Source organism: Meriones unguiculatus, chromosome 1 (genome assembly GCF_030254825.1).
Source record: "Meriones unguiculatus strain TT.TT164.6M chromosome 1, Bangor_MerUng_6.1, whole genome shotgun sequence".
Taxonomy (NCBI): domain Eukaryota; kingdom Metazoa; phylum Chordata; class Mammalia; order Rodentia; family Muridae; genus Meriones; species Meriones unguiculatus.
In genome coordinates, this window is record NC_083349.1 from 19,030,789 (window position 1) to 19,055,518 (window position 24,730).

At 54.4% G+C, this 24,730-nt stretch overlaps 1 protein-coding gene across 17 annotated transcripts in view; it reads left to right on the forward strand.

Moving 5' to 3' along the window:
- Positions 1 to 335: 335 nt before the first annotated feature.
- The window catches only part of Brsk2 (BR serine/threonine kinase 2), a 51,752-nt gene continuing 27,357 nt past the window's right edge, over positions 336 to 24,730 (forward strand). For 14 of the 17 annotated variants that reach the window (XR_009591573.1, XR_009591576.1, XR_009591575.1 and 11 more), the window contains exon 1: positions 475 to 779. Coding sequence is in view for 14 of the 17 variants with exons in the window: in XM_021655743.2 (XP_021511418.2) it covers positions 686 to 779 (94 nt within the window). In the remaining 3 variants the exon portion in view is untranslated. Of the gene's footprint in view, positions 780 to 24,730 lie in introns of all 17 variants that reach the window. The other 3 variants (XM_021655749.2, XM_021655742.2, XM_021655751.2) reach the window with 1 other exon arrangement.

Genomic DNA, 24,730 nt, shown 5'->3' on the forward strand with positions numbered 1-24,730 from the left:
CCTGCTGCCTGCACTGCCCAGCATTCGTTTTAATGACAAGGCTCCAGGCAGCTAAAGCACTGTCCGGAGGCTCCTGGCCCTGGCGTGGCCTCCTCTTCGCCCCCGCCCCAACGATACCCCAATCTCGCCCTCCCGGCCCAGCGGCCCAGCGGCCCAGCGCGCTCTTGGAGACTGGCGGGGCGGTCCAGGCGGGCGGCGCTGATTGGGCTATGTCTCTGATTGACAGCTGCAAGCACCAGTTGTCACGTTAGCTGCGGCCGGTGGCGCTCGCTCGGGCTCGGCTCGGGCTCGGCGGCACTCGAAGCCGCTCGGCTGTTCGTCTGGGCTCGGCTGAGTGGCTCGGTTCGGTTGCTCGGCGGGGCTCGGCTGCACGGCCGTGGACGGGCGTGCGCAGGGGGGCGCGGGGCGCGGGGCGCGGGCCTCGGAGGTGGCGGCGGAAGCTTGGTGCCCCCGCCCGCCGGGTCCTCTCAGAGAGGCAGAGAGGCATCCGCGCGGCCCGGCCTCGCACGGGTGCGGCGGGCGCGGCGTGGGGGGCGGCGGGGGGCGCGGAGCAGCGCGGCCCGCCCGGGGGCGCCGCGGGCCGGGTCAGCGCGGACGGCGCTCGGCAGACTCGGGCGCACGGCTGGCCGGCCCCTCCCTGCCCGCGCGCCCGGGCGCCCACTCGCCGGCGCGGGGCCCGGGAGCGATGACATCGACGGGGAAGGACGGCGGCGGGGCGCAGCACGCGCAGTATGTGGGGCCCTACCGGCTGGAGAAGACGCTGGGCAAGGGACAGACAGGTGCGTGCGCGCCGGCGGCTGGGGGCGCGGGCGGGGCCGGGGTGCGGGGCGGACGCGCAGCCGTGGGGCCGGGGAGACCGTAGTGACCGGCCGGGTGGGGCCGAGGGAGGCCGCAGAACAGGGATGCTGCAGGCCGGGCCCGGCGGCCGTGAACAATGGGCGGCGGTGCGCCGGCGTCCGCTGCACTCCTGGGTCCCGCGGTAGAGCCTCGCAGCCCACCGGTTGCGGGCGGGCGGGCGCAGCCCAAGGACACGCGGCGCGGCCTGGGGCGCACGGCGACTGGGGCAGCACGGGCCGGGCCTGGCGGCTCTCGGCAGTCCCGCTGCAGGTGCGCGGCCCGGGGCCCGCATTGTGCGCCCGAGAGAGCGCTGGGCCCATTGTGCCGCGGGAGGAGGGGGACTAGCGGGCGCCCATCTGCCGTCTGCCGCGTTAATAGGCGTGCTGCCTGAGCAGCTGCGTCCCGGCCGCATGACCCCCCACCTCCAGGCAGCGGCCACCGCCCGGCAGGTCCTGGCCTGGCTTTCCTAGCCCGAACCTCCGGTTCTGGTGGGGGTGACAGCGCAGGAACCTTAGGAAAGCTGGACAGCGCCTTCTTCTGCACCTAGGCTCAAGCCTGAGCTTCTGCGACATTGGGCTTCCCTGGCGGGTGGAGGGTGACAGTTCCTGGGCTTGGGCCATGCATCCCTGCCTGGCGGTTGGAACAAACCTGGGCCTACAGCAGAAACGAACCTCCCCAAGAGTCCTCATTGCTTTTCCCTGGACAGGCCCCATTTCTGCACAGCTTTCCCATAGTCCAGCAGTGAGCACAACTACCTTACATTTGCCCAGCTTTCTGGGGCGGGCTGGGTTTAGTCAGCCCCCTCATCTGGTCAGCAAGGCGCATTCACACAGTCGTCTTTGTGGGAGGCTGGGACTCAGCCATTTTCTTTCTTCTCCCAGGACTGGCCTGTCTTCCAGCTGCCCAAAGGTCCGACTGGCACTGCCCACATCTCCTTTCCCTTTGGAAAAGTTCCCCAGAGCCAATGCAAGCTTGGGAGTGGAGGATAGTGGGAGGGTACAGTGTGGTTCGGGTGGGGGCTTGGGGGCCTTCTACAAGCACCCCAGGGCTGCAGGGAGGCAGTGGTAGAAGGTGATGTTTGAGAAAAAGGTGGGCCAGGCTGAGTTCCCTTGGAGGCCCATGACTGTGATGTCACTGAGGCAGAAGCAGATGGTTTTTTGTTTTTTTCTTTTTCTTTTCTTTTCTTTTTTTTTTTTTGGACCCCAGGCCTACACCTTCCCACCCTGGAGTCAACCTCTAACTTGAGTAGTCAACACACCAAGGCACTGAGCAAGGGGCCTGGGGCTGAGAGGAAGGCATAGGTGTTCTATCGAGTTCCGGATATGCATGCTTCCTGGGATGAGGAACTGTAGTTTGTGAGGGAAGGGCCTGCCTGGAGCAGCAGAATGCAGGAGGCAGTGAAATAATCTAATTACCGTACCGATAAAACATTGTTCTAAGAAGCCCTGGGCGTGTAAGTGATGACAGCAGTGAGTGATGCATGGTGCTTGTGGACTCTGTGGGTAGGGGCTGGTCTCCCCGTTTTCTTCGTGGCATTGCACGGTCGTATAGTTAATGACATCACGATGGTGGGTGATACAGAAAGACCATGAGCAGCCTTTCTCCTTAGCCCTCTGAATGCACCCTCTCTCCTGACTTCTGACCTCCAGAGTGCAAATGTGCAGCCCAGAGGACTGTTCATCCCTCTCTACTGTCGAAGGGTCATCCTGGTGGATGTAGGTAGATCCTGACTGTATTTGCTGGGCCTGGCCACTTAGCGCCAGATGTCAGCAGGATTGCTGCATCCCAACCTTAATGTGTTACCTCTGGATCAGGCAGTGCCAGACTTCTTGCCAGGAAAGCCTGATGGGGGAGTGTAGGCCAGACCTCTGCCCACTGCTGCCCTGCTTACATGCTGATCTGAGGGCTTCTCCTGGCATGGCCACATGTCATGGGAACACACACACAGATGGCTTTCAGCTCCTACCCACCTGCTCGTTTCAACACCCTGCTCCTTTTTGCTTGTGCCTGTCTACATATAAGCTGCTTTTGGGGGTAGTGGATGGCAGAGTCTGGTGGTAGTGAGCCATGTGATCAACCTATGGGAAGGTGGACCTCAAAGTGTTGCCTCCATGGATCAGATGGAGTAGGACTCCATCTGTGGCTTCTCTGTGCTTTTTGGAACATCCAGTATGCTCCTTCTCTTGAACCAGCCATTGGAGAGAGGAGCTCAGCCTTGCGTGGGTGCCTTGGGCCCAGTGGGTTTCTCTTATCACCTTTACTGTGTTTGTCCTCTGCTTCTGGCTGCTGTGCTGTGGTCATGCAGTAATCTCTCTTCTGTGTGTGTACCTGTAAAGCTACCCTTCTCCAGGATATGTCTTCTGATTACTTGTCCACTTAGGTCTAGATGCTTAGTGACACTGGAGTGACACTTGTAAGACTGGTCAACAGAAGCTGTTCAGGAGTGAGGGGCACACCAGGGCCAAGTGTTTCTGGGCTGGGCTGGCAATCCACTGGCAAAAGCTCCGCAGGACTTTCCCCAGATCTGAGATGTGTTTTTCCAGAGTTGGCCCCTGCAGGGATGGGAGACAGTCCCTGCCTTTGAAGGCATCCCCCCTAGAGACTAAATTGGAAGGAGGAATGGGAGATGATTCAAGACCAAGTGGTGTCAGGACCAGAGGGAAGGTTGACTAGGCTGTGTAGCCTCAGAGGCAGAGGCAGGGCACCGTTCTGCGCATACTGGAGCCTTCGTGAGTTCACAACCCAGGAGAGCCTCTAGTACCCTGTCTTTCTTAGGATTTTTATAGCTGTGCTAAAACATCATAACTGAAAGCAACCTGGAGGATGAAAGGCTTATTTCAGCTTACACATCATAGTCCATCAAAGAAGGAACTCAAGGCCAGGCAGGGATCTGGAGGCAGGAACTGAAGCAGAGGGCATGGAGGAGTGCTGCTTACTGGCTTGCTCCTCAAGGTTTGTTCAGCCTGCTTTCTTGTACAACCCCAACACCATCTACCAAGAGTGGAATCACCCACAATGGAGTGGGTCCTCCCATATCAATCACTAAATCAAGAAAATACCCCATAGGCTTGTCTACAGGCCAATTTGGTGGGGGAATTTTTTTTTTTTCTCAGTTGATCTTCTCTCTTCCCAAATGACTCTAGCCTGTGTTGATATAAAAACTAGCCAGTATAAACTTACTTTAGGAGGTGATGACCAGGCCCCTCTACTCTGCAAATGGTCAGTGAGGCTAAGAGAAGGGCATAAATGAGTGGGGCTGCCTTCAAGCTTACCTGACTGGCCTCACAGGTCCGGAGATAGGCTGCCAGATTGAGATACTTGAAATGTCCATTTCACACTTCCAAGTGGCCATTAACGGGTTGGATGAGAGTTCTGATGGCAGGCTGCAGAGGAATCTTGGGGTAAAAGAAGCCTATGAGGATGGGACAGGTGGAACAAGGAGGAAACAGGTAAGAGAGACAGGCTATTAGGGAGATTGGAGGTCAAGGAGATTTAGGTGAAGGTGAAGAGCCAGGTACAAGAGAGACAGGTCAGAGGAGAGGCAAGTGAGGGAGAACTGTGAATGGGGCAGATGGATCAGGGGGCAGGTGAAAGACAGGAGAGCGAAGGAACAGATAAGAGAGACAGGTGAGAAAGGAGACAGGTAGAGAGAAACAGGCAAGAGCATGTAGCAGACCCTGTGGGTGTACCAAGACCAGGGATGTTGGTGCTCATGGGCAATAGAGTGAATGGAAGTAGGAGTAAAGGTGGCTGTTTGGACCAGGTAGCTCTTTGAACATCAAGCAGGAGCTTGTGAGTGGCTTCTGTGTCAGTCGTGTTGATGGGCCAGGCTGGAGAGGGCCTGAGTTGGGAAGTTGTGTGGGCCTTGGGGCTCTAAATCTGTGTGGAAGGGGCCCAGTGGCCTCTGCGGCAATGACGGTGAGCAGCATGTAATCTGGTGATCACTGCTCACCAGGCTCTCTGGCCCCTGCTATGAGTCCCTCATGGGATTACACAGCCTTCTTCCTACATCCGGCTCTGGCCAGCTGACCACCTAGTTGTACAGGTGAGGATGCCGTGGCTTCAAAACTACCACTCTGTTAGAGTTGTGCTCATTGGGAACAGAGAGAAGGATTTGCAGGGTGTGCGGGGCCTTGTTCAGCGCTCGCGACAGGCGGCCTGCAGCTCTCCTGCCTCTCTCTTCTGCCTTTTTCAGCTCCTGTCTGTGGCTAAGCCTGGGCACTGCCAGCCCTCCTCCCACAGTTCATACTTTCTCAGGAGTTCCTATTCTCTCTGAGAGCCGTTTCTGCAGGCAGTAGGGAACAGAGGCCAGGGAAGAGGAGGTGTGCTTAAAGGAAGGGGTAGAGGTGGGGAAACCACAAGACTCCATCCTGTCCCAGGCCACTCAGGTGGCGCAGTGCATCTGTGTCCCAGTGCACGTGGGTCTCTGCCTTGTTACAAGCAGTGACGAAGACCAGGGAGGCCATGAACTTCCTGCCAAGGGATGGAGTGTGCTTGTACTGGAAAGGGTGCTCACTCAAGGTGTGCTATGTGCCTGCACAGAGCCTTACCTGGTGGGCTCGTGGGCCTTGGCCTGACTTATATGGGCTTTGCCCAGGACCTGGCTACACACAGAGCTCTGGTGTAACAGGCCTATGCTAGATGGGCTTCTAGAGTGGGTCATGTCTAGGTCTCTGCCCTGCCATTGCCCAAGGGAGAACTGCATGTAGAAGCAGTGGAGCAAGCTGTTCTGTGCACCTGAGCTGAAGTAGTTCCAGGCCTAGCCCTCACTGTGACTGGAAGCAGAGTCAGCTCCTGCCGCCACTCCCCAGGCTTTGTTTCTGACAGATCATCAGGCAGTCTCAGAGCGGAATGTCACTGGACTATGCCCAGCCACCACAGCACTGGGTAGTGATGGGCTGAGACACTGGAGGGCTCTAAGTCCCACCATCTCCCTTGCTGCCTGAGATAGCAGAGCCCTTCCTCTGAAGATGCCCAGACACTGTCTGTGTCAACTGGTGTGTAGACTCCCCTTAACTTGCTGTGCACTGCCCTCTTCCCTGAATAGTCACCTGAACACTAGTGTGGGGCTGGCAAGGCCTGTACCCCACCTGTTAGCAGCACCAGCCAGGCCCACTGCTGGACACAGCCTATCAAGTATGTCCTGGTACCCTGACCATCTACCCTAGGTTCTTCCCTGGTGTTTGTAGAGTGGGCCAGGGGAGAGCACATCATTTTCTTGCCTTCTTACCTTGGTACCCAGCTTCTGTACCACACAGTGGACAGCAGGTCCTCTCCAGGACAACCACCCAAAGACATCACTAAAGGTGGCGCAAGTCACTAGGAAGTCTCGTTGTCTGGGCTCTGGCACAGTAGTGAGGAGGATACCGTCACAGTGATCTAGTTGGGTATTTCTTTTGTAGTGTCCATAGGGTAGGTTAACACCTAGTTGTGCAGGCTGTCCTTTGCGGGCCAGGCCTGGGGGTCCTGCGACCTCTTGGAACTTAGTGACGGCAATTCCGTGCTGCTGACTCTGGAGGCTGGACTCTATATAGTAGAAAGGCTTTATGCCTTAGGCCCCATTTACAAATGGGTTTTGGGATGGGGTTTCCTTGGGACTTTTGTGAGGCTCCAAAGCTGAATACAGTGTCTGGTAGAAGCAAGTAAGGGTGGCCCTGTCGTGGCCCTTCTTGGGGGTGCTGTAGGAGATAAGGGTCTCTTTGGACTTCTCTTTTTGATGGAGTCCCTTGTTTTTACCTGTACTCTGCAGGAAGTTTATGAGTCCATGGGAGGGCTTCCCGGTTAGAAGTAAGACCTAAGCTCGCCTGCATGGTAGCTAAGGTGCCCAGCGACTCAGGTCCCAGCTCTCCATGACCAGGCTGCTCACAGGCTTCCACAAGGCCTTGCCTGGAGCTGCTGCTGAGCCAGGCTGTCCAGGGCTCTGAACAGGATGGAGGCTGGGCTTTGGCTGAGGCTTTGGGGACAAAGCAGGGATTGTGCCAGGGTGGCCACCACTTAGGGCCCAGCCCGCTTGGTCGGGGCCTTGTTCTGTTGCCTCTGAAGGGCCAGTGTTCTGGATCCCGGCAGCTGGGAGCCAGCCCCGCCTGCTGGACAGTATCCTGAAAGTCCATCTGTTTGGTAAAAAGCCTCCCCTCTTTTGAGGGTGGCCTCTGGCATGCTGGTCATAGGCTGGGTCTGGGGTCTTGCCCCAGGCCTAGAGTTTGACAGTATTTTCCTGGCTGACTGATCGATTCATGTAGAGTGGGGTAGTATCCTCACTTCCTAATTGTGTGGGAGGGCCTAGCCACCTCTTTGGATAGGCACAGCATCCTTGTGAACCTGACCAGGGTTGAATGGATAATTTGGGGGCCCTTGTGTTTCTAGGATGGCTAGAGAAGGACCCAGAACTGGTCTTGGAGCCAAAGGGAGTCCAAGGTTTCTTTGAGGGGCGCTGACACAAATTCTTTGGCCTTCTTGGAGATAGAAGTGCTATAGGAGCATTCACATTGCTGCGGCCCACTCTGGGTCCTGGAAAACAGAGCTGGCCTTCCTGGCCTTTAGGCAGAGGCTTGAGGGCAGCCTGGACAGCTGCCTCAGGGTAGTGACGCAGGCGGGGGAGGCTACACGTCAGCTCAGGCTCAGAGCCGTGGGCGGTTTGCGCAGGGAGGCTGTGGATGTGGCTGTTGAGGGGTGGCTGGGCCTGGGAGCCCCAGTCACCCCAGCTGCCTACAGTTCTTGCAGTGGTGAAAGTATCAGGATGGGAGTTAGAGTGGGTCCTCAGCGCTCAGGAAGTAGGGTTGCTAGGTTGAGTGGCATGGCTGTGGGCCCTGAAAGCAACCTGTTTCAGGAGCCCATGGCCAGGGTGACAGCAGCTTGGTAGAATTACTCTCACATAGGTTGGCTTGCTACAAGCTCTCCTGGGCTCCTCGACCCCTGGATACTGCTTTTCTCAGCATTTGGCCTCTACCCTGGACTGAGAATTCTCTTGTCCTGACCAGAAGTCCTTGCCCAAGGAAAGATACTGGCCAGAGTGTCCACCTTGAAGGATTACTGGTGTTGGGGTTGGGGAGGCCATTCCTGAGATGGAGTTCCTCATGTTCTGGGCCTGGAGTCCATTGGCCAGGTAAGGATTTGTTCAGCTTCTTCTTGTGAGGCCAGATGAAGCCCCTCCCTCAGGTAATGAGCTACAAGCCCTGCCCTCAACCTTACTCTCAAGCATAGCCTCTTGCTTGTCTTGGTGTGATCAGAGGTGAACAAGGGCCTGGTATAGCCTGGGTGCTAAGGGTATATAACTCAATGTAACCCAAATACCCACAATGCCAACCCTTATCACGTTAGACCATATTGATGGGCATAGAGTTTTGCTGGCTTTGGGGAGTGTCAGTGTCCCTTTACCCTAGATCTCATACACACCATCATCAAGTCAGGGTTCTGGATTTTGGAGTCACATCGTACCACCTTCCATCAAGCTGAAGGGGCCACAGGCACGATCCTTCTGACCTGGCTCCCACCAAAGGCAAGTCCATCCATCCCACTAGGAGCTGGGCAAGCCCCATCTCATACCACAGCAAGTAGAGTTTGCAACTGTTGAGGCCCTGGGGTAATGACTGTCCTATGGCATTGTTGTGTGCCATGTCTCTGGGCAAGTCTATCCCTAGGGCTTAGTTTGAAAGACCAGACTACAATAGGGAATTCCTTCTTCTCCATGCCTTACTTTCCCTGTCTATATAGCGATGGGGGAGGGGGGAGTGGCAATGAGATGATGCCAGGGAAACCTTCTTAAAACAGGACTGAACAATTCTATGCCCTCCTGCTGTTCCCAGTGACAACTTTGGGGTCAGCAATGTACAGGCTAAGGGGCCTGAGGCACAAGGAGAAACAAGATAGATGGGCCCTTCTGCTTGCTCACCCCCTTTACTGAGGGGATTTTCCTGGAGCCCCTGTTTGTGTAGCAGCAGGCAGTGAGAGATGATGGATTGCTGTCACCTCTGCCTAGCCAAGAGGATGCTGGGAAGGCCCAGCCTCTTGAGGCTCAGAATGGCACCTCTACCACTTTCACAGACTCTGGACTAGTGAGTGGGCTGATTCTGTCTCTTGTCACATGCCCAGAGAGCCTCAGGCAAATCCCTGGATTCCTACTGGATTGAGCTCATCCCATTCTGGCCCTGTCTCCAGCCTGGTGGGCATGGGGGAAGGGGACTTAGGGCATCAAGACAGCTGTGGGTCTGCAGCTTTAAAGGCATCCTCCCAGACTCAACCCTGTGGATTGGGGCTGTTACACAAACTGCATGCCCAGTGCTGGGTCTGTCCTGGATTATGGCATTTCCAGATAGGATGCAGAAGAGTTTTTAAAACACAGCATGCCCCTCCCTAGTATGCCTAGCTCTAGCCATCAGCAATGTGTATCCGGTTTTGCTTCAACCCTATTGATTTGGAAACAAATCCTACCTGGTAATGTTCCAGTGTGTATATCAAAAAGACAGAGACCCTGAGGATCACAGAGCTATTTCCATCCCCAGAAGAACACTAGCTTCTAAAAGCAGCAGAAGCTGGTCCGGCACTGGGATGAGAGCAAAGAGCTTTCCCAGGCCTGGACCTCTCCCACTGGCTGCCTGTATCGCTGATCTGTTGCTCCAGAAAGCCTGGGGGGGGGGGCTCTCAAGGCAGAATTTAACAGTAGCTTCTAACTGGGTATTGAGATTGCCCTAGACCCTACCTTCTGTCCTGAGCCTTTTAGCAGGTGAGGGCAGAGGTGGGGTTAGAAGGACGGCTCCCCAGCTCAGGCCAGGTCTCTCAAACTCCTGTGGAATTAGATATCAGAGTTGCTCCTCAAGCCAGCTTTCCTGTATGCCAGGCAGGTGGCAATCTTCCTCACTGCCCATTGGCTCCTGATACAGCATCTGTCTCCAAGGAGGACGACTTCCATCCAGTCAGAATGAGAGGTTTTGTGAGAACCACTAGAGACATTGCATGTCCAGCAGATGGACAGTGGGTGCAGTAGGCATGGAGCTGAGTTAAGCTAGCCAGTTTGCCCAGGCTTCTTGCTCCATACCCCATAGCCTAGCACCTTTATTCATGAAGCTCTTGTGCCAACACACTGACTTATGGCCTCTATGTGGCCTCAGGAGGCGGTGGCAGGAGCTGGGGGTCAGTGGGCAGTGACAATCATAGTCACATTGCCTGGCATCTAGCAGATGCTGGGAAGCTGGTGTGGACATCCCTGGAAAAAGCTGCTGTTGGAGCTGCTGTTGTAGCAGGCTAAGCTGAGTGCCCGTGTGCTGGGGTTCATTCTGTAACACATGCATCTGTGGCAATTTAGAAAAGCATGTTTTTCTTCGACCTGTTAGTCCATGTGTATGAGAGGTTCAGGGCTCAGGAGTCCTTGGAACTGTTGCTCTTAACCCGAGCAGTTCCAGACTCATGCCCACCCTAGTTTGCAGAGAAAGCTTTTGGCAAGCCTAGGTGGTGCAGAGGCCTCAAATCTATGGGTTCTTCTTGGGGATAGCTTCAGGACTTCAGCTCTGCAGGGGGCAGGGGGGGATCCTAAGTCAAGCCTTTGTACCTGACTAGCTGGGAGCTGTCCAGCAGGACTGTGCTAAAGCCTACAATTTCCACCAGGTGGGGTTGGGAAAAGGATGCTTCCAATAGCTGTTGGTCTTCAGTCCCCAGCTTTAGCCGTGTCAAGCTATTCGAGGGGCTTAGAGGTCTTCAGTGAATTTTCAGACTTGTCTCCGAGCTATGGCCTTGGGTTGCTGTTGGGACATGGGCCTGGCCATGGGCCAGTAGAAACTTACACACATTGGGCTTCGTGCTGCTAGTCCTGCTGGCCTGCATGCTCAAGGGTGCTAGGTACGGGCCTCCAACTGATTCTGGAGGAGAATGCTTCTCATTGGTACAGACTCTGACGTTGACCACTTGGTGGTAGATCCTCTCATGAGTGGCTATAACTGCAGGAGGATGAGGACACGGCCCTTCACATGGGTATGCTGGGGTTGGGGCAGGCCTCCTACTGTTAATGCAGCATTTCCCCTGTCTTCACTCCTGAGTGTTCCTTGTTTCATGGTTCTAAGGGTGGGCAGCATGCAGGAATGTGATAGCTTTGGGTAGCTGTTGGGACATGGACTAAGGAAAGGCTGGCTGTAGGTCAGGCTGATTCCTGAATCCTACCTGTGGGAGGGGAGGCGCATGGAGGTGAGAAGCAGCTGATGCTCATCTCTGGATGCTTTAGCCTGAGTCCTTCATTTCCTTGGGCCTTGACTCTAGGCCAGCCCTGCTGGTTCCCTGCACACAGACTCCATCTTTCCTGTCATCCCCTCAGGCTAGCTAGGAGATGGTAGTGACTGGAAATAGGTGATGTTGGGAAGAGGAGAGGCCTTGGGGGCTCAGGAGAAGCTGCTGAGCCAGAAGATTAGTGTGGGGCCAGCTGCTGGGCTTTCTATAAAGAAGCGGGCTCATCTCAGATTGGAGGATTGTGGGTGCCAAACCCCAAATCTCAGAGGACTTAGAACTAGTTGTCAGTGTCACTGACAGTTTACAGCAAATGCCTCAGGGTGACAAGGTAGGCATAGCTCTGTCCGGTGAGTAGGCTCACAAGCCCACTGTGCTGTCCCGTCCCTGGGAGGATACATTGAGGGCCGTCCCAGGCTGCAAGTTGGAACACCAGTGATATCAGGACCCAACCTGTGGGGGAAGGGGTCATGCTTTAGGCCTGGCAGAGGCACAGTTGGTAGTCCCATTGTCCCCTAGTGCTTGGTTTACTGTCCTAGACATCCTGACACATACAGAAAGCAGTGGGTTTGCAGCAGTACCCTTGCTGCAACCCCTCTCTCGTGTGATCCTGCTCTCTCTGAGACACACCTCCGGGGCCTGTGCACTGCCGGGTGTATCTTAGCCTCATCTGGAGGAGAGGAACACAGAGCATGAGTGAGTCACTTTGGGTCAGTGGCAGTTGTTCTCAGGCCCAAGAAGGCAGGTTGATGGCTGTCACCCCTGGCTACATTGTCTTTGGTTCATAGGGTACTGCGGGGACCTCTGCATTAGATATTTTGATGTGGTCCTGGGGTAACGATCCCATCAGGAAGAATTCTCGTGGGTCTTGAGCTGATGGGGTGCCGCTTTCCGTAGTACAGAGCTGCTGGTGTGGCATGTGCTGCTCTGCTGCTCTTGAAGCTGTTCTCTGCTGGTAGATGGGGGGGGGGGGGTGCGTCTCCACAAGTAATTGCCAGCCTCCACTGGCCCACTCTTGCTGCCAAGGCTGAGTCTGGCTGTCCAGTGTGGTTTGACCTCCTCTCTAGATGGAAGATTCCAGAGCTAGTGCTCTTCTTCAGCCCCTCAGAGACACCTGCATTTCTTATAACATCTCCAGCCAGCCTTCAGCTACCCTGGGAGGCTTGCCAGGATCAGATAGTTTGCCTCCTGACCTCTAGGACCCCAAAGCCTTCAGAGCTATGCAACCTAAGGTGTCAGGATCAGCTCCTTTTTGCAGGCCTCACTTCTCTGTGCCCACTCCTCTCCCTGTCTGCCTTTCCCAGCACTGTTCCCATTCCCAGTGCTGAACTCCTGATCCTTCCTCCTCGGTCACAGCCTCTCCTTGTGATGCCCTCCCAGAACTGTGGACTTCAGAGTGGGTATGTGAGGACATACCCAGCCCGCTAGTCCTGCCTGCTGCCTAGGAGTCAAGATGTGGGAATAGAGACCCCATTGCACAGCATCAGGCTTTCTGACTTCAAGTTCTGGTATCCATGGGGGACTAGGATGAAAACAGACAGAGCTCTTGGGACAAGGCAACCCCCAGCCTGAGTGCCAGCCTGGAGAGGAATTGGTGGCTGAGGCAGACATAATGCCAGGTTTCTCAGTTGGACACTAGCTCAATAGTACTTTGGGGACAGATGCTGCTGTTTGGAAGCATCAGAGTGTGGGCCGGCAAGCTCTGCCTCTCTCCTCTCCCTGTCCTTCCTGCCTGCTGCCCACTAAGCAGATTCTATTATTACCTTACTGCAGATTACTGGCCTCCTGCTTGAGGATGGACAGGCAGGCACTGGTGCGGGGGTGGGGCCAGTGTTTCTGTCTCTGACAGCAGGTGACTGCAGGGCTCAGCGTGACTCCCCTCCCTGACTGTGGCCTCCCATTGGCACTGCAGGCCAGGCGTAGGTCCATCTGTCTGTCTCTCCGGTTATCTGGGCAGCATGTCCCCCTGGGGGCAGGGAGAGGGGTATCCCTGAACTGTTTATGGTTCCTCCAAGAGGTTGCTTCCCCGAACATGAGAGCAGGACTGGCCAGGCTGCCTTCTCTTCCTTGGCTTTAAGGACTCCTCAGCTTTCTTGTGGTTTATAGCTTCTGTCTTAGTTCACTGCTCTGTAGATTCCTGCAATAGGGCTGGTACAGGGGAGGCATAGGGTGAACATTGGCTGAGTGTCATGGAGGACACTCCATGGAGGGGAGTCCCTCCTGCATAGAGAGAGTAGATTTGCCAGACCATTGGTGCTCATAGCTGACAATAGTAATGGGGCAGAAGTGTCCCTGGAAAGAGTAAGGATGGAGGCCTTTTCCACCCTTGAATTCCTCAAGGAGATACTGGATTCTGCTGGTGAAAAGGCCCAGGGTACCTGCCAGGGTACCACAGACCTGAGGATGCTGCTGCTAAGGGACACTGATGGGTGGTTGTGAAAGTCAAATTGGGATATCTCTGGGTCTTTCAAGTTGTGCCTAGTAGTGGCTGTTCTGGGAGAGCACTGGGGTAGCCCATTGCTGGGCTGTCTGAGGGCCTGAGTGAGAAGCCTACAGGCTGCTCAGACGGGGAGGCTGGAGCTTTCTGCTCTGGGATGGGGTTGGAGAGTGTGTGTAGATCTGTAGGCCTGTGTCAGAGTGTGTAACTGTGTGTGTGCAGGTATGTATGTGTGTGTGCTTGAGCGCATACACACACGCATGTGTGTAGGGCTGGTGTGTCTGTGAAGATCTGAACTCCCATGTCTGCCTGTGTGTGGGATGACAGTCAGAGACTCCCTGGGGCTTCCCGAAGAAGGCATCCCCAACCTCATCACCATGGCAACCCCATTGCCCATCCCTTGGGCACTGGAGGGGTGGAGCCTGGCAGGTGCAAAGCAGGAGATAACAACTACAGGACTCAGGGTTCTGCCAGCACATGGGAGCATGGGAGCGGGTGTCTGTCTGGACTCCCACAGTCAGGCCTACAGGCTGTAGTGGCTCCTTCCAGGCGCCCACCTTCCGAGAGCATCACAGACTGCCTGACACTGTAATCCAGTCATCTCTGCTCTTCCCTGCCTGTCCCTCAGAGAGTAGCCAACTGCTGGTCAAATCAGTGCCACACCATGGCATGCACGCAAAAGGTGGGAGTCTACCCCCAACCTCATGGAGGCCGCTGGGGGTTCCTAGTGTTGGCTCTGCAGGTATGGGTATCAACCCATCTTTCACTCTGCTGGGCTCCACCTGGTCCCTGCTCACCTTTCCACCTTTACCCTAAACATGCCTTCCAGGAAAGTGCTACTTTCTCAGCACCTTCTCCTTCTGGGGTCTCTAGGCCTGTCACTCTGAAAGTGGCTCAGCCAGTGGCCTAATCACCTGCTTCTATTCCCTAGGTCCTGCACCAAGGGAGGGAGGAAGAGCAAGGCTTCCTTAACTAGGGCAGCAGCTTAGATGAACGGTTCACTCAATTGAATTACTGAATAGATAAGGGATTCATCAAAACTACCTCGTTGGGATAATATTACAGTATTGAATTACAGGGACCAGTCAATAGAAATGTAATATGATCACTGGTCCTGCAGGGATTGGAGTGTGGGTCCCTACCCACCTCTAGGGAAGTGCCTCAGCAAGAAGGGAGCTCCCAGCACTGGCTGAGGCTCCAACATGGATACTAGAAGTGGTATACAGGGGGAATCCTGCTAGATTCCTCATGTGCCCTTAAAATTTCAGTTTTATAGAACTTGTGGCCCCAGAGAAGGGAGCTGCCCCACACAAGGAAACTACAGAGACTACTCATGGTGCTCCCAAGGAGAGGCTGGGGCCTCGCACATGGGATCTTGGACAATGATTCCTGCTGGTGGGCTTCTCGGGGTGTATGTGGCAGTTAACACCCTGCTGGGACTCTAGCTGGGGAGAGGGCTTCACTGACATCACACCAAGGTTGTCTGTGAGCTGCAGGGACCCGGTCAGCAGCTACTGGACTACCAGTCATAGGGCTGGCCAAGAGGAAAGGTTTTTTTTTTTTCTTTTCACTGTAGGTTCTTGGACCCTCTTCCTCCACGGATGGGAGATGTGGAACTCTCTCCCCCGTCCCTCACCATGGGGTATTGGTGGCAGAGCTTGCTGTGTGCCAGGGACCTGCACCCGTTAGCTGCAGAGTCCAGCTCTCAGGGCCCTCAACAGTGTCTTCCTAGCCTCCCAACCCCTCTTCTCCTAGAACACCCATCCTGCAGTCTGCCTGTTCCCTCTTGTTAGCACGGAGGACCTGTGACACCCAGTTCACTTCCTGGGGAGGATAGACCTAGCCTAGCTTCCCTCGAACCTTCTCCACGGTGGGGCTTCATCTGCCGCAGGGGCACTTCCTCAGGCTAGTCCTTGCTACACATTCTTTCACATGCTTTTTGGTTCTACTCTCTGCCCTTAGGGAGGCCCATGTGCCCATCCCAAAACTTGGCTTTAAGGGTTGGAGTTCAATGCCTGGGCCACTTGTCATTGTTCACACCAGGGGGCCAGGGCAGACTCTAGGGCATGGCTGTTGAAACAACTGTGGAGGACCTACGTCTTCTTTGTCCCTTTGCTTGAATACATCCTTCCTGCCAGATCCACGTGTGTCCTATCCAGCTGGCAGGCTTGGGGTATGGGGTCTCACTTGGAGACACTTACGCCACCAGTCCAGTATTAGCTCTGAATCTACCTTCAGACCTTAGCCCTGGCTACAGAGTTAGGACCAAGCCAAACCTCTTCCCCTGCTTCTCGTGTTGACTTTATCCTGGGAGCAAGAGAGCCTTTGGGAGAGCTAGACTGGCAACCTAGCCCCTGGGGAGGTGTCCCTGCCTAGGCTACAGGTGTGGTACCAGGGTTTTCCTTATTCCTCTGTCCTCTTCCTTGACATAAAGTTTTTCCCCTTCCCAGGATGTTTGTCCCTTAGCCTGAGGGACTGACCTGATCTTGGAGCATTTTGAACACTCTAGGCTCCTGTCCTGGCTATACTGGCAGGTGAGGACAGTTTCTGCAGGATTCCATGGTCCTTCCTTGGCAGGGCATGTGAAGCCCTTAGCGCAGCTGTCCAGTTATCTATATCTCATTGGAGAATCACCTGTCTGTCATACTGTTAAGGGTGCTGGTGATGTCACTAGTGAGCCAGAGCTCTTTGGACACATCAGGCCTCACGTCCCCATTCACGCCAGCCTGTCACTCTGGGATGTGTTTGGATTGTAGAAGTCACTTAGTTCACTTCAAGGTCCATATGGTGTCCCCAAGGGCTGGAGTAATGTACCATGTGCAGAGGGCAGAGCATGATAGTGTGGAACTGGGCCATGGTTGCCGAAAAGGCAAGGACACTTTGGTGGGGAAGGCTACGTAGGCTTTCCTGATTGGCTGATGACTTAGTACGTGAGTGCTAAACCCAAGACCAAATGAATGTTTGAAATTGTTATAACTGCTGTAAGTCAAGTCTACCAAGATTGCTGTAGGATGTAGCTGAGGTGGGAATGCTGGTCAGCAAGTCTCAGGAGGCACATTGACAATTCAAAACAGAAGATAGGAACTGTGAAGCCCCTAGGGATGGGTCCATGTCCTCTTCCCAACTTGCCACTTATTTGTCATGCAGCCTTTCTAGTTTCTGAGGCTTGGGTGTCTGAAAGTAGGGATGCCCTAGCTTTCTGCTCTGTAGAGTGGGGAGAACTTCAGAGTGATGCCAAGAAGACCCTCATGCAGCACATGTAGATTGTTGGCTGCTCTGGGTCCTGGACAGTTCTGAGTCTCCAGTGTTAAGCACAGGTGGTTGCTAGATGTCTCCTCTGCTCTTTGGGCCCTTGGAAATTTTGTAGGTAGAAGACACAGAAAGAAGAAGCCATATTCTCTGATTCTGGGGGCTGGTTATCCACAAAGGAATAATCTATGGACCCCAGCCAGGATGTCCCTGGGTACCCCTTCTTTGGGCTGTCAGCAGATGAGGGCACATCAAGGGAAGTGGCTAGGGAAGTTCCTGGGACACAGTGGGAGGTCAGAACGTAGCCCCAACTAAAGGAGGGAGGAAGGAAAGGGGAGTCTTGGATGCTTCTGCCTTATCTGCTCCTGTCACCATGGCAACAGATGGAGGTTTGGAAACCGAGGAGGACTCTATATGAAGTGACTGGGATTTGGAGGAAGGGATTCTTCCAGCATCATTCAAGAGGGAAGGATGTGACCTCAAGCCCCCTTCCCAGGGCCATTGACCCCCAAAACTTGTGAGTAGGCTTTAGAGAAGGGCTGATTCTCCTTTTTAAGGACCCTCAGCCTAGCTCCTGGGATAGAATGGCAGATAGAATGGGAGGAGTTTTATGCCCCCAGCTGGATAGTGAACAGCAGGGTGGGGAGCTTGACACTGGGCATGGCTCTGTTACCCCCAACCTGAAGCCAGGGAAAAATGCTTCCCTGGGATGCCAACCTCGCCCATCATGTGCCAGATGTCTCTGAACCCTTTCTTCCCTATTCCCCAGAGAGCCTCCAGGCCTGATCATGGCAGGTAGAGCTAGGCTGTGGAGGACCACCTGGCTACACTCAGGCTTAGGCTTCACTCAGTTCTCTAGCCTCTTCCAGGCTGGGGTGAGAGAAGGTTCAGACCAACCCTGTATGGGATATTTGTACCCTATGCAAGTTCACATTGGTGCATGAGGAGATGAGAGAAGGACTTGGCCCTCTGGGTAGGCCTAGGCAAATGCCTGAGAAAACAGTGGGAACTTTCACCATGGGGATAGAGAACAGCCCTAGCCAGCTGTTGCATTCCCAAGTACTGTGGGAACTTGGCAGTTGGGCTGAGGCCTTGGGCCTGGTACCACCCGCTGTGGGAGAGGGCAACACTGGCTATAAGCCTGGCCTTAGTACCCAGGAGCAACTTCCCAGCCTGGGTTGATTTTAGGAACCCCTACCTTCCTTTCCTTGGGAGCACGGTCTCTAGTCCCCAGCATGCCCTCCCTGCTGCATCTTCCCCAACAGTCAGTGGACTTGGGTATGGGTTCCTTAGGTAAGGCCCAGTGGCAATAGAATAGGCATGTCAGTTGGTATTTAGGCAATTGGGGGGGGCGATAAAAAGGAAAGGGCTGGTGTGAGCTGGAGGACCTTTACTCAACTTGCGACAGTGGTAAGGCATCCCATTAGTTTCTACTCTCGTTTGAACCCTGATCACTTGCCTAATCACAGGCCCAGACTAACTAACAGTGATACAGTGTCTACCATATCTGTGGAGTCCAAGGCACCACTGTGTGGCTGTCATTCTCCAGAGTCAGGGATAGGACAGGATTTCCTTGGGGCCCCAAAAGAGCAAAGGATAGTATATAAGCTCACCTGACAGCCATTGCATGGACTTCCACTATTTGCCCCTCCCTTGTCTGCCACAAGCCTAGTGGTCCAGCCAGGCCTCCCAAGGAGGATGGTAGGGTGGGTACTTGTTTCATAGCTGTCCCAACTCACACTAAGGCTGGGTTGACCGTCCACTACGCTCCAATCTTAAACTACTACCTTCAGATGACTTTAGTAGGACACAATTGAAGTAAGCACATGCCAAGTCCCCTGCCCTCCTTGTTAACCCAGGAAATTTTGCCCTTCCAAGTTCTTAGGTTCTGATCTGACCTCCAAGACCCCACAATAATGATCCCTGTGGATGTGGTCTTCCTCATATGGGTGCTGAGGGAAGATGGACCACCTCAAGAGCTGTGAGTTCCTACAGGGCCAGTACAGAAGGTTTTGGGTCCAAGTGGGTCACTTTAGCCTGTGAAGACCCCTGGCATTGGTGTTGGCAGGGAAGAGAGACCCTGTCCTCAGGTATGTTGAAAAATGAAAGATATCGCCTACTTCTAGGGAGGGGGTGGGCAGGCCCTCTTCTTTTAGCTCAGCACCAGGGGAGGGAAAGGCAGCTGTGATGGGGCCTGGGTTTTGCCCCTCTGGTTGTCCTAACCCAGGTTTTTGTCTCTTGAGTCCCAAGAAGTCGTGCACAGGTGCATATAAGTATGGTCTTCCTCTCCTGGGCTAGCAGTGGGAAGTGGCACTGACTTGTCACCAAAGGACATATTTGGGCTGACGGGCTGGGTAGGATTATTTGCCTCATTGGTGTGGTTGGTGATCTCCTCAAGCCCCATATCCACTTGCAAGGGAACCTGTTGGCTTTGCCTGCTATCAGGTTTGAGATCATAGGGTGACAGAGGTGGTCTTGGAGCTCACGGAAGCCCCTAGCCTGATGAGGAGGTGGGTGGGAGTCCTCTGCTGCCTATTCCCGCCATTCTCTGATTGGAAAGGGATGCATACAGGGGTCCTCTGGGCCCTGGTCCAGGAGGAGCTCTGTGTTGGAAATATCCAATATTAGGGCCTAGTTGGAGATGTGAGGTAGAGGCAGAGGGGTACTCTCTCCCCAAGGTAGGGAATCAAAATGGCCTTCTTAGCCCCCTGTTAAAATGTTTCCATTATCTGGATCAATGTAATTTCACAGTTGTTGCTAGAAGGCAGGAAAATGGGGTAGGTGGATTGAGGGACAGGCATGGGCAGCCAGGGTATAGTTGGGGGCCCACTGGAAGGATGTTACTTGTGTGCATAGTAGTTCTGTGCTGAGACCTGATTTTCAGAGTTGGGAGATCAGGGGTCTCCTGTTGAGCAGGTTTTTTTATTCAACACCATGGATGCTTTATATTCATGGTATGCTCCATTTACATTTCACCATGTTCCTAAGGCCTTTGAGTTTCCTGGAGTTCTAAGCCCTCCCCCCCCCCCACACACACACCTTTTTCCCCCTTTTGGTGCCTTGCTTACCTATTATAAGCTTGATTTTATAAACTCCAGGTCCATTTTCATGCAAGTACTCCTTGCCATATTGCCTGGATTACAAAGGCCTCTTAGGAGCAGTCTCCTTTCCCTGGCTTCTCTGTGGCCTCCTTATCCTCACCTGACTGTGGCTTAATGGGTAAAATACCTCTGTGGTCACTCCTGGCCAAAAATGGCATTCTCTTCCATCTGTTCGAAGCCTTTGCCAGCCTGTTCCTGGAGGCCTGGGTGCCCAGTATCTAAGCCTTCCAAGGCTGCCTTTGGGCAATGGGGATGGCTCTAGACTTGACCCCTGCCTGGGCCTCTTCCTTGGTGAGCTTCTGGTGACCTTTCAGTGGGGGATGAGATGAACAAGTGTGGAGTTATTGGTACTTCAAATGTGAAGTCTTCATATTTGGTTGTCTGCTACTAGGAATAGATGCAGGAGACCCCCCTCCCATCCCATCCCATCAAGGTCCTGCCAGGCCAGGTGATAGTGGAACCAAGTTCCCAAACTCTTTTGCCCACCCCTGGGCTGCAGAGATGACTTTACTCTACCTGGGGAGGGACTTAGGATACAGGACAGCAACATCACCTGAGGATGTTGTTCCTCTCTCCTCCCACATCCCTTTCCTTCCTGGGTCAGAGACTCTTACAGGGCACTGACCTAGAGGTACATTTTGAGGAAGAATAAGAGGCCCCTTCCCCCTATTTGGGTGATAGGCAGAGGAGGGCGGGGCACACAGAGGCAGCCAAAGGGCCGTAGGCCTGTGAAATATTTCAGGGCTTAATTAATTTAATTTGAGAGATTCCTTTTCGGAGTGTGAACAGTTGTCTCCCCAGAGACATGCGCCTTCCCTGGCGCACTGGTGGGCGTTCTCAGGATCTGTGTGGAGGAGCTTTGCCTGCATCCTGTCGTCAGCCTCCCCCAGCACTGGGGAATCCTGACTGCAGCCATGGCTCAGAACCATGAGTGCCCCGGCTGTGGGGGTGGAGGCTGAGAGGTGAGGAGTGGCTGGGGAGGCCGCTTCAGCACCCACAGCTGTGTGGCTGCTGAGGAGAACATGAATACTTTGATGTCTGTAACTTCAAAGTCTCCACAGCCCGGCTGAGGGAGAGGCATGCTCCCAGCCAGTCTTCCTTTGAAGCTGCCCACTGGGTCTGAGCACCCCCAACCTGGGAGCCAAATTCCCTCCCCTGTGTGTGCCCCATGCATCTTGATCCCTTTGCCCACCAGTCTTGATTTCCAGCCCGATGTGATCTTTCATCAGGATTAGGAGAAGAGGGGGCTAGTCAGGGCTTAGGGTGAGGAAACCCAAGGGCCTTCCTGGGCAGAAGCCAGGCTCTAGAACTAGAGTTAAATTGTCAGGCCTTCTCTCTGGAGCATTCTCAGCATACCAGGCTGACCCTCCCTCTGCCTGAGGGAGATCTGGAGCCCTGAAGCCACATCAAGCTTGGGCTCTGGAGACTTAGGGGTTTCTGCTGACTTAGGAACACTGGCAACCAGCTTCCGAGGACACCCCAGCCCAGCCCTGAGCAAGTCTCTGCTCTCTCAAGCTGTTCAGCTTTGGGTGGTAGGAGGCCCCTCTACCGGGCAGCCGCACTGTGCTATCTATGTTGCTGACAGCTTGATGTCAAAGAGCTCTCGAGACCCCAAGCTTCTTGAGACCCTTATGTCACCCATCCTATCCCTGGACTCTGTCTCCCCAGTGTGCTCATCTGTAGAAAAACAGCATGGCCCCATGGGCTTCTCTGACTACCCCTTTGGTCAGGCATGGCAGACACCCTGAGCTTGGACCAAGAAGGTAGTGCATGTGACACCACCCAGCTGGGAGCGTTGACTGCTGGTGCAGTGGCAGGAGGATGAGGCCTGAAGTCTTGTGAACCCAGATTTCCAACCATGTGGCCCCAGGCCCTGAGCCTGCTTCCTCCTATGAGAAAAAGAGCAGAGCTTTGTGATTAAAGACGAAGGTGCATGTAAGCCTAGTTCTGGTCACACAGTGGCATTGCTAGGACACCTGGTCACACTACTATTCTGTCCTCCATGTCCAAGGCTGGCAGTAGGTCTAGTTTAGCTGGTGGTAGTCATGTTGCAGTGAGCAAAGAGGCCTTTATGAGCAAACCTTTGTGGAGACAGGACTAAGTTTGTGATGAAGAACATACTTGTCTGTGTGAACTGAAGTGTTATGCGTTAGGTCCTTGGGCCTCCAGACGGAAGTTGATATGAGAGCATGTGTGATCTCACGCTACAGGGTAGGCAGTGTTGGGGGACTGCTGGTAGTCTTTGGTGCCTCCGAATCCATCTGACCTTACATTGGTCACATGCGAAGGCACTAGACCAAATAGGTCATCGTCTATCTCCCAAGCCCTCCATTTGAGGCTTGGTACCCGGGATGGGTGCAGGCATCAGCAGTAAGTGCATAGCAACTCCATCTGCTTCAAGTCTATCACCTCCGTCTGCCCTGGGATGCTGTCTGCTCTGGATTCCCTAGCACCAGGTGAGTCTCAATGTAGGGAAAGAAGAGAGAGAAAGCAAGACAGGGAGGAGGTGCTCCTGGGGGTAGCCTCCAGCTTGCCCTCAGGACCTTGCCTTCCAAGGAGGATAGTAAAGGGGCTGTGGAATCCTCACGGCGGGTGGGGCAGGATGAGGAGCCTATTTACTAGAGTGGGAACCCAGCAATGGGAACTTTGCCAGCATGTAAACGGGGAGATGGATACAAAATTCCCCACTCCAAAAGACTGAGACATCTTGGCATCCAGCAAGGGCAAAAAATGACCAAGACTTTTCTGCCTTGCCCTCCTCCAGTATCCATGCTGACTGATTGTGTCCCTCATCCTTTGCCCCCTAATCTCTATCCCCTGGCCTGGCCTGAGAGGCCCAGGCTTTGGACCTGCTGGGATTAGTGAGCAGTATGGGCCCTTGTACCCTGGGAACACTTTGGCTATGGGACTTTCATCAGGAAGAATTCCAGGGCTGTGGTCATAGCTGGGGATATGAAGGGGGGCTAAGCAGGCCGATGCCTTTGAGTCTTACCTCCTGTTGTTCAAGAAGAGCTCAGCTTCGTCTTGCTTGGTCTGGGACGGGGAGGAGGTGAAACAATTTAGAGACCACATGGTGAGTGGGGTCGAATCTGGCCAGGGCACTGCTGCAGTATATGGCTGTCCCCTATGCCTGACTGCCTGGCCTAGCATCATCTGGAGGCCTTTAGGGACTGAGCGTTCATCACTGTTGTATGACCTATCACCCTGATGCTGAATGACCGATGGTGGCAAACACCATCATCTCCTGGTTCCTTGTGTCAGAAATTGGGGCAGCTTAGCAGTGGCTTGGCTTAGCTGTAGTTGTGGCTAAACTGTGGTCATGGCTTAGCTGTGGCCTTGGCTTAGCTGTGATCCTAGCTTAGCTGTGGTATTGCTTTAGCTATGGTCCTGGCTCATGGTCTGCTGAGGTTCAGCTGGGCTGCTGTTGGGAGGTGAAGGCCATCCCTCCATTGCTCAGGGCCAGAGAGCTGCTGTATGGAGACCTCATTCCTCTGCAGGATGCTCTCCACGGAGCATCGCCCCAATAGTGGCCATGTTTCTTTGGTCCAAGGCCAAGAGAGGGGCCTCTATCGGGTGTGGTTCTAACAGGCTGGCTCACTGGGGGCCTTGGGGAGGTCTGCTGGAACAGTGACTGAGTTGATGGAAGAGTTGAGACCAGGGAGGTTAGCCCACATGGCAGTTGTAGCTACCTATACATAAGGGACCTGCCTCCTCATCCCCTCATCCTGTCTTACTAGCATGGTGACCTGGGAACTAGATGGCTGCTGCCTCCTGGCCTTTCTCTCCAACTCTAGGCTCAGCCTTTTTTTTTTTTTTAAGAACCTATGGTAACTGAGCCAGCTCTGTACACCAGTTCCTCTGGTCTCCTTCCCTGGTGTGTATATGTGCACGCAATCGTGTGTACATGCATTTGTATACATGTGCTAGTGCCAGCTCTCTGGGCGGAGCCTGCAGAGTTCTGTCAGGGTGTTCAAGGACAGCTGTGGGCTGGCAGGTATGGTTTTATCTGCTCTCTGCTCTCAGTGAGAATCTGGGCATGATGTAGAACACCTGCCCTCTTCTGGCGAGGGTGGGGACTCCATTTCTCATGTGTCTGCCCTGCATCTTACCATACACTTAAGGACTAACCTGCTCCTGTTATGGGCAGTTTGGGCTCTGCATTGTGAACTATTTTCCCAGGATGGGGCCACCTCCTGCCAAGCTCATACAGGCTGGCTGTGAGTCCCATCTGTCACCTCAGGAAAATGGGAGCCACTGCCCCTTCACACACCCACAATGCTGCATATAGAGCAGTGAAGGAAAATAGGTCACTTTGTGCTACAGTGGTTGCCCTGGAAGCCGAGCCACCTCGGGTAGAGGCAGAAGTCTAAGATACACTTGGTTCCAGAAGAAGCAGGGTGGTGGTCACTTATGGGGGGTATACAGATAGCCCTTGAAGCATTCCTCTCATGAGCAGGTGCCCCCTGCCGGGCTCACCTGGAACTGGGGGGTGGTGTGCTCATCAGCTGACTGGGGCCCAGCATTCAGGTGCGTCCTGCCCAGTGATAAGCCTCACTCCTCAAAAACTGCAGGGGAGGCTGCTGCCAGACATTCACATACTGCATCTAAGCACTAGCTGACTGCGCAGGACCCTGCCCTCCAAAGCTGCCACAGGCCAAGCCCCAATGCCCAGCCTACTGCATTCAGCACCAAGGACAGCAGCCTGCATTAGGTCTGCACGCGCAGGCAGGAAGCACCTCGGCCACAGCCTGCCCCCTCCATCAGCTCTCCTGCTGCACCTGACCACTGGCACTCTGCTCTAGGCAGAACTGGTTCCCTTTTACTCTCTGAACCAACTCTGCCCAGGATAGGAGTTGACAGAAACCCAGTGGATCCCCAGGATGACCTCTAGGCAGATAAG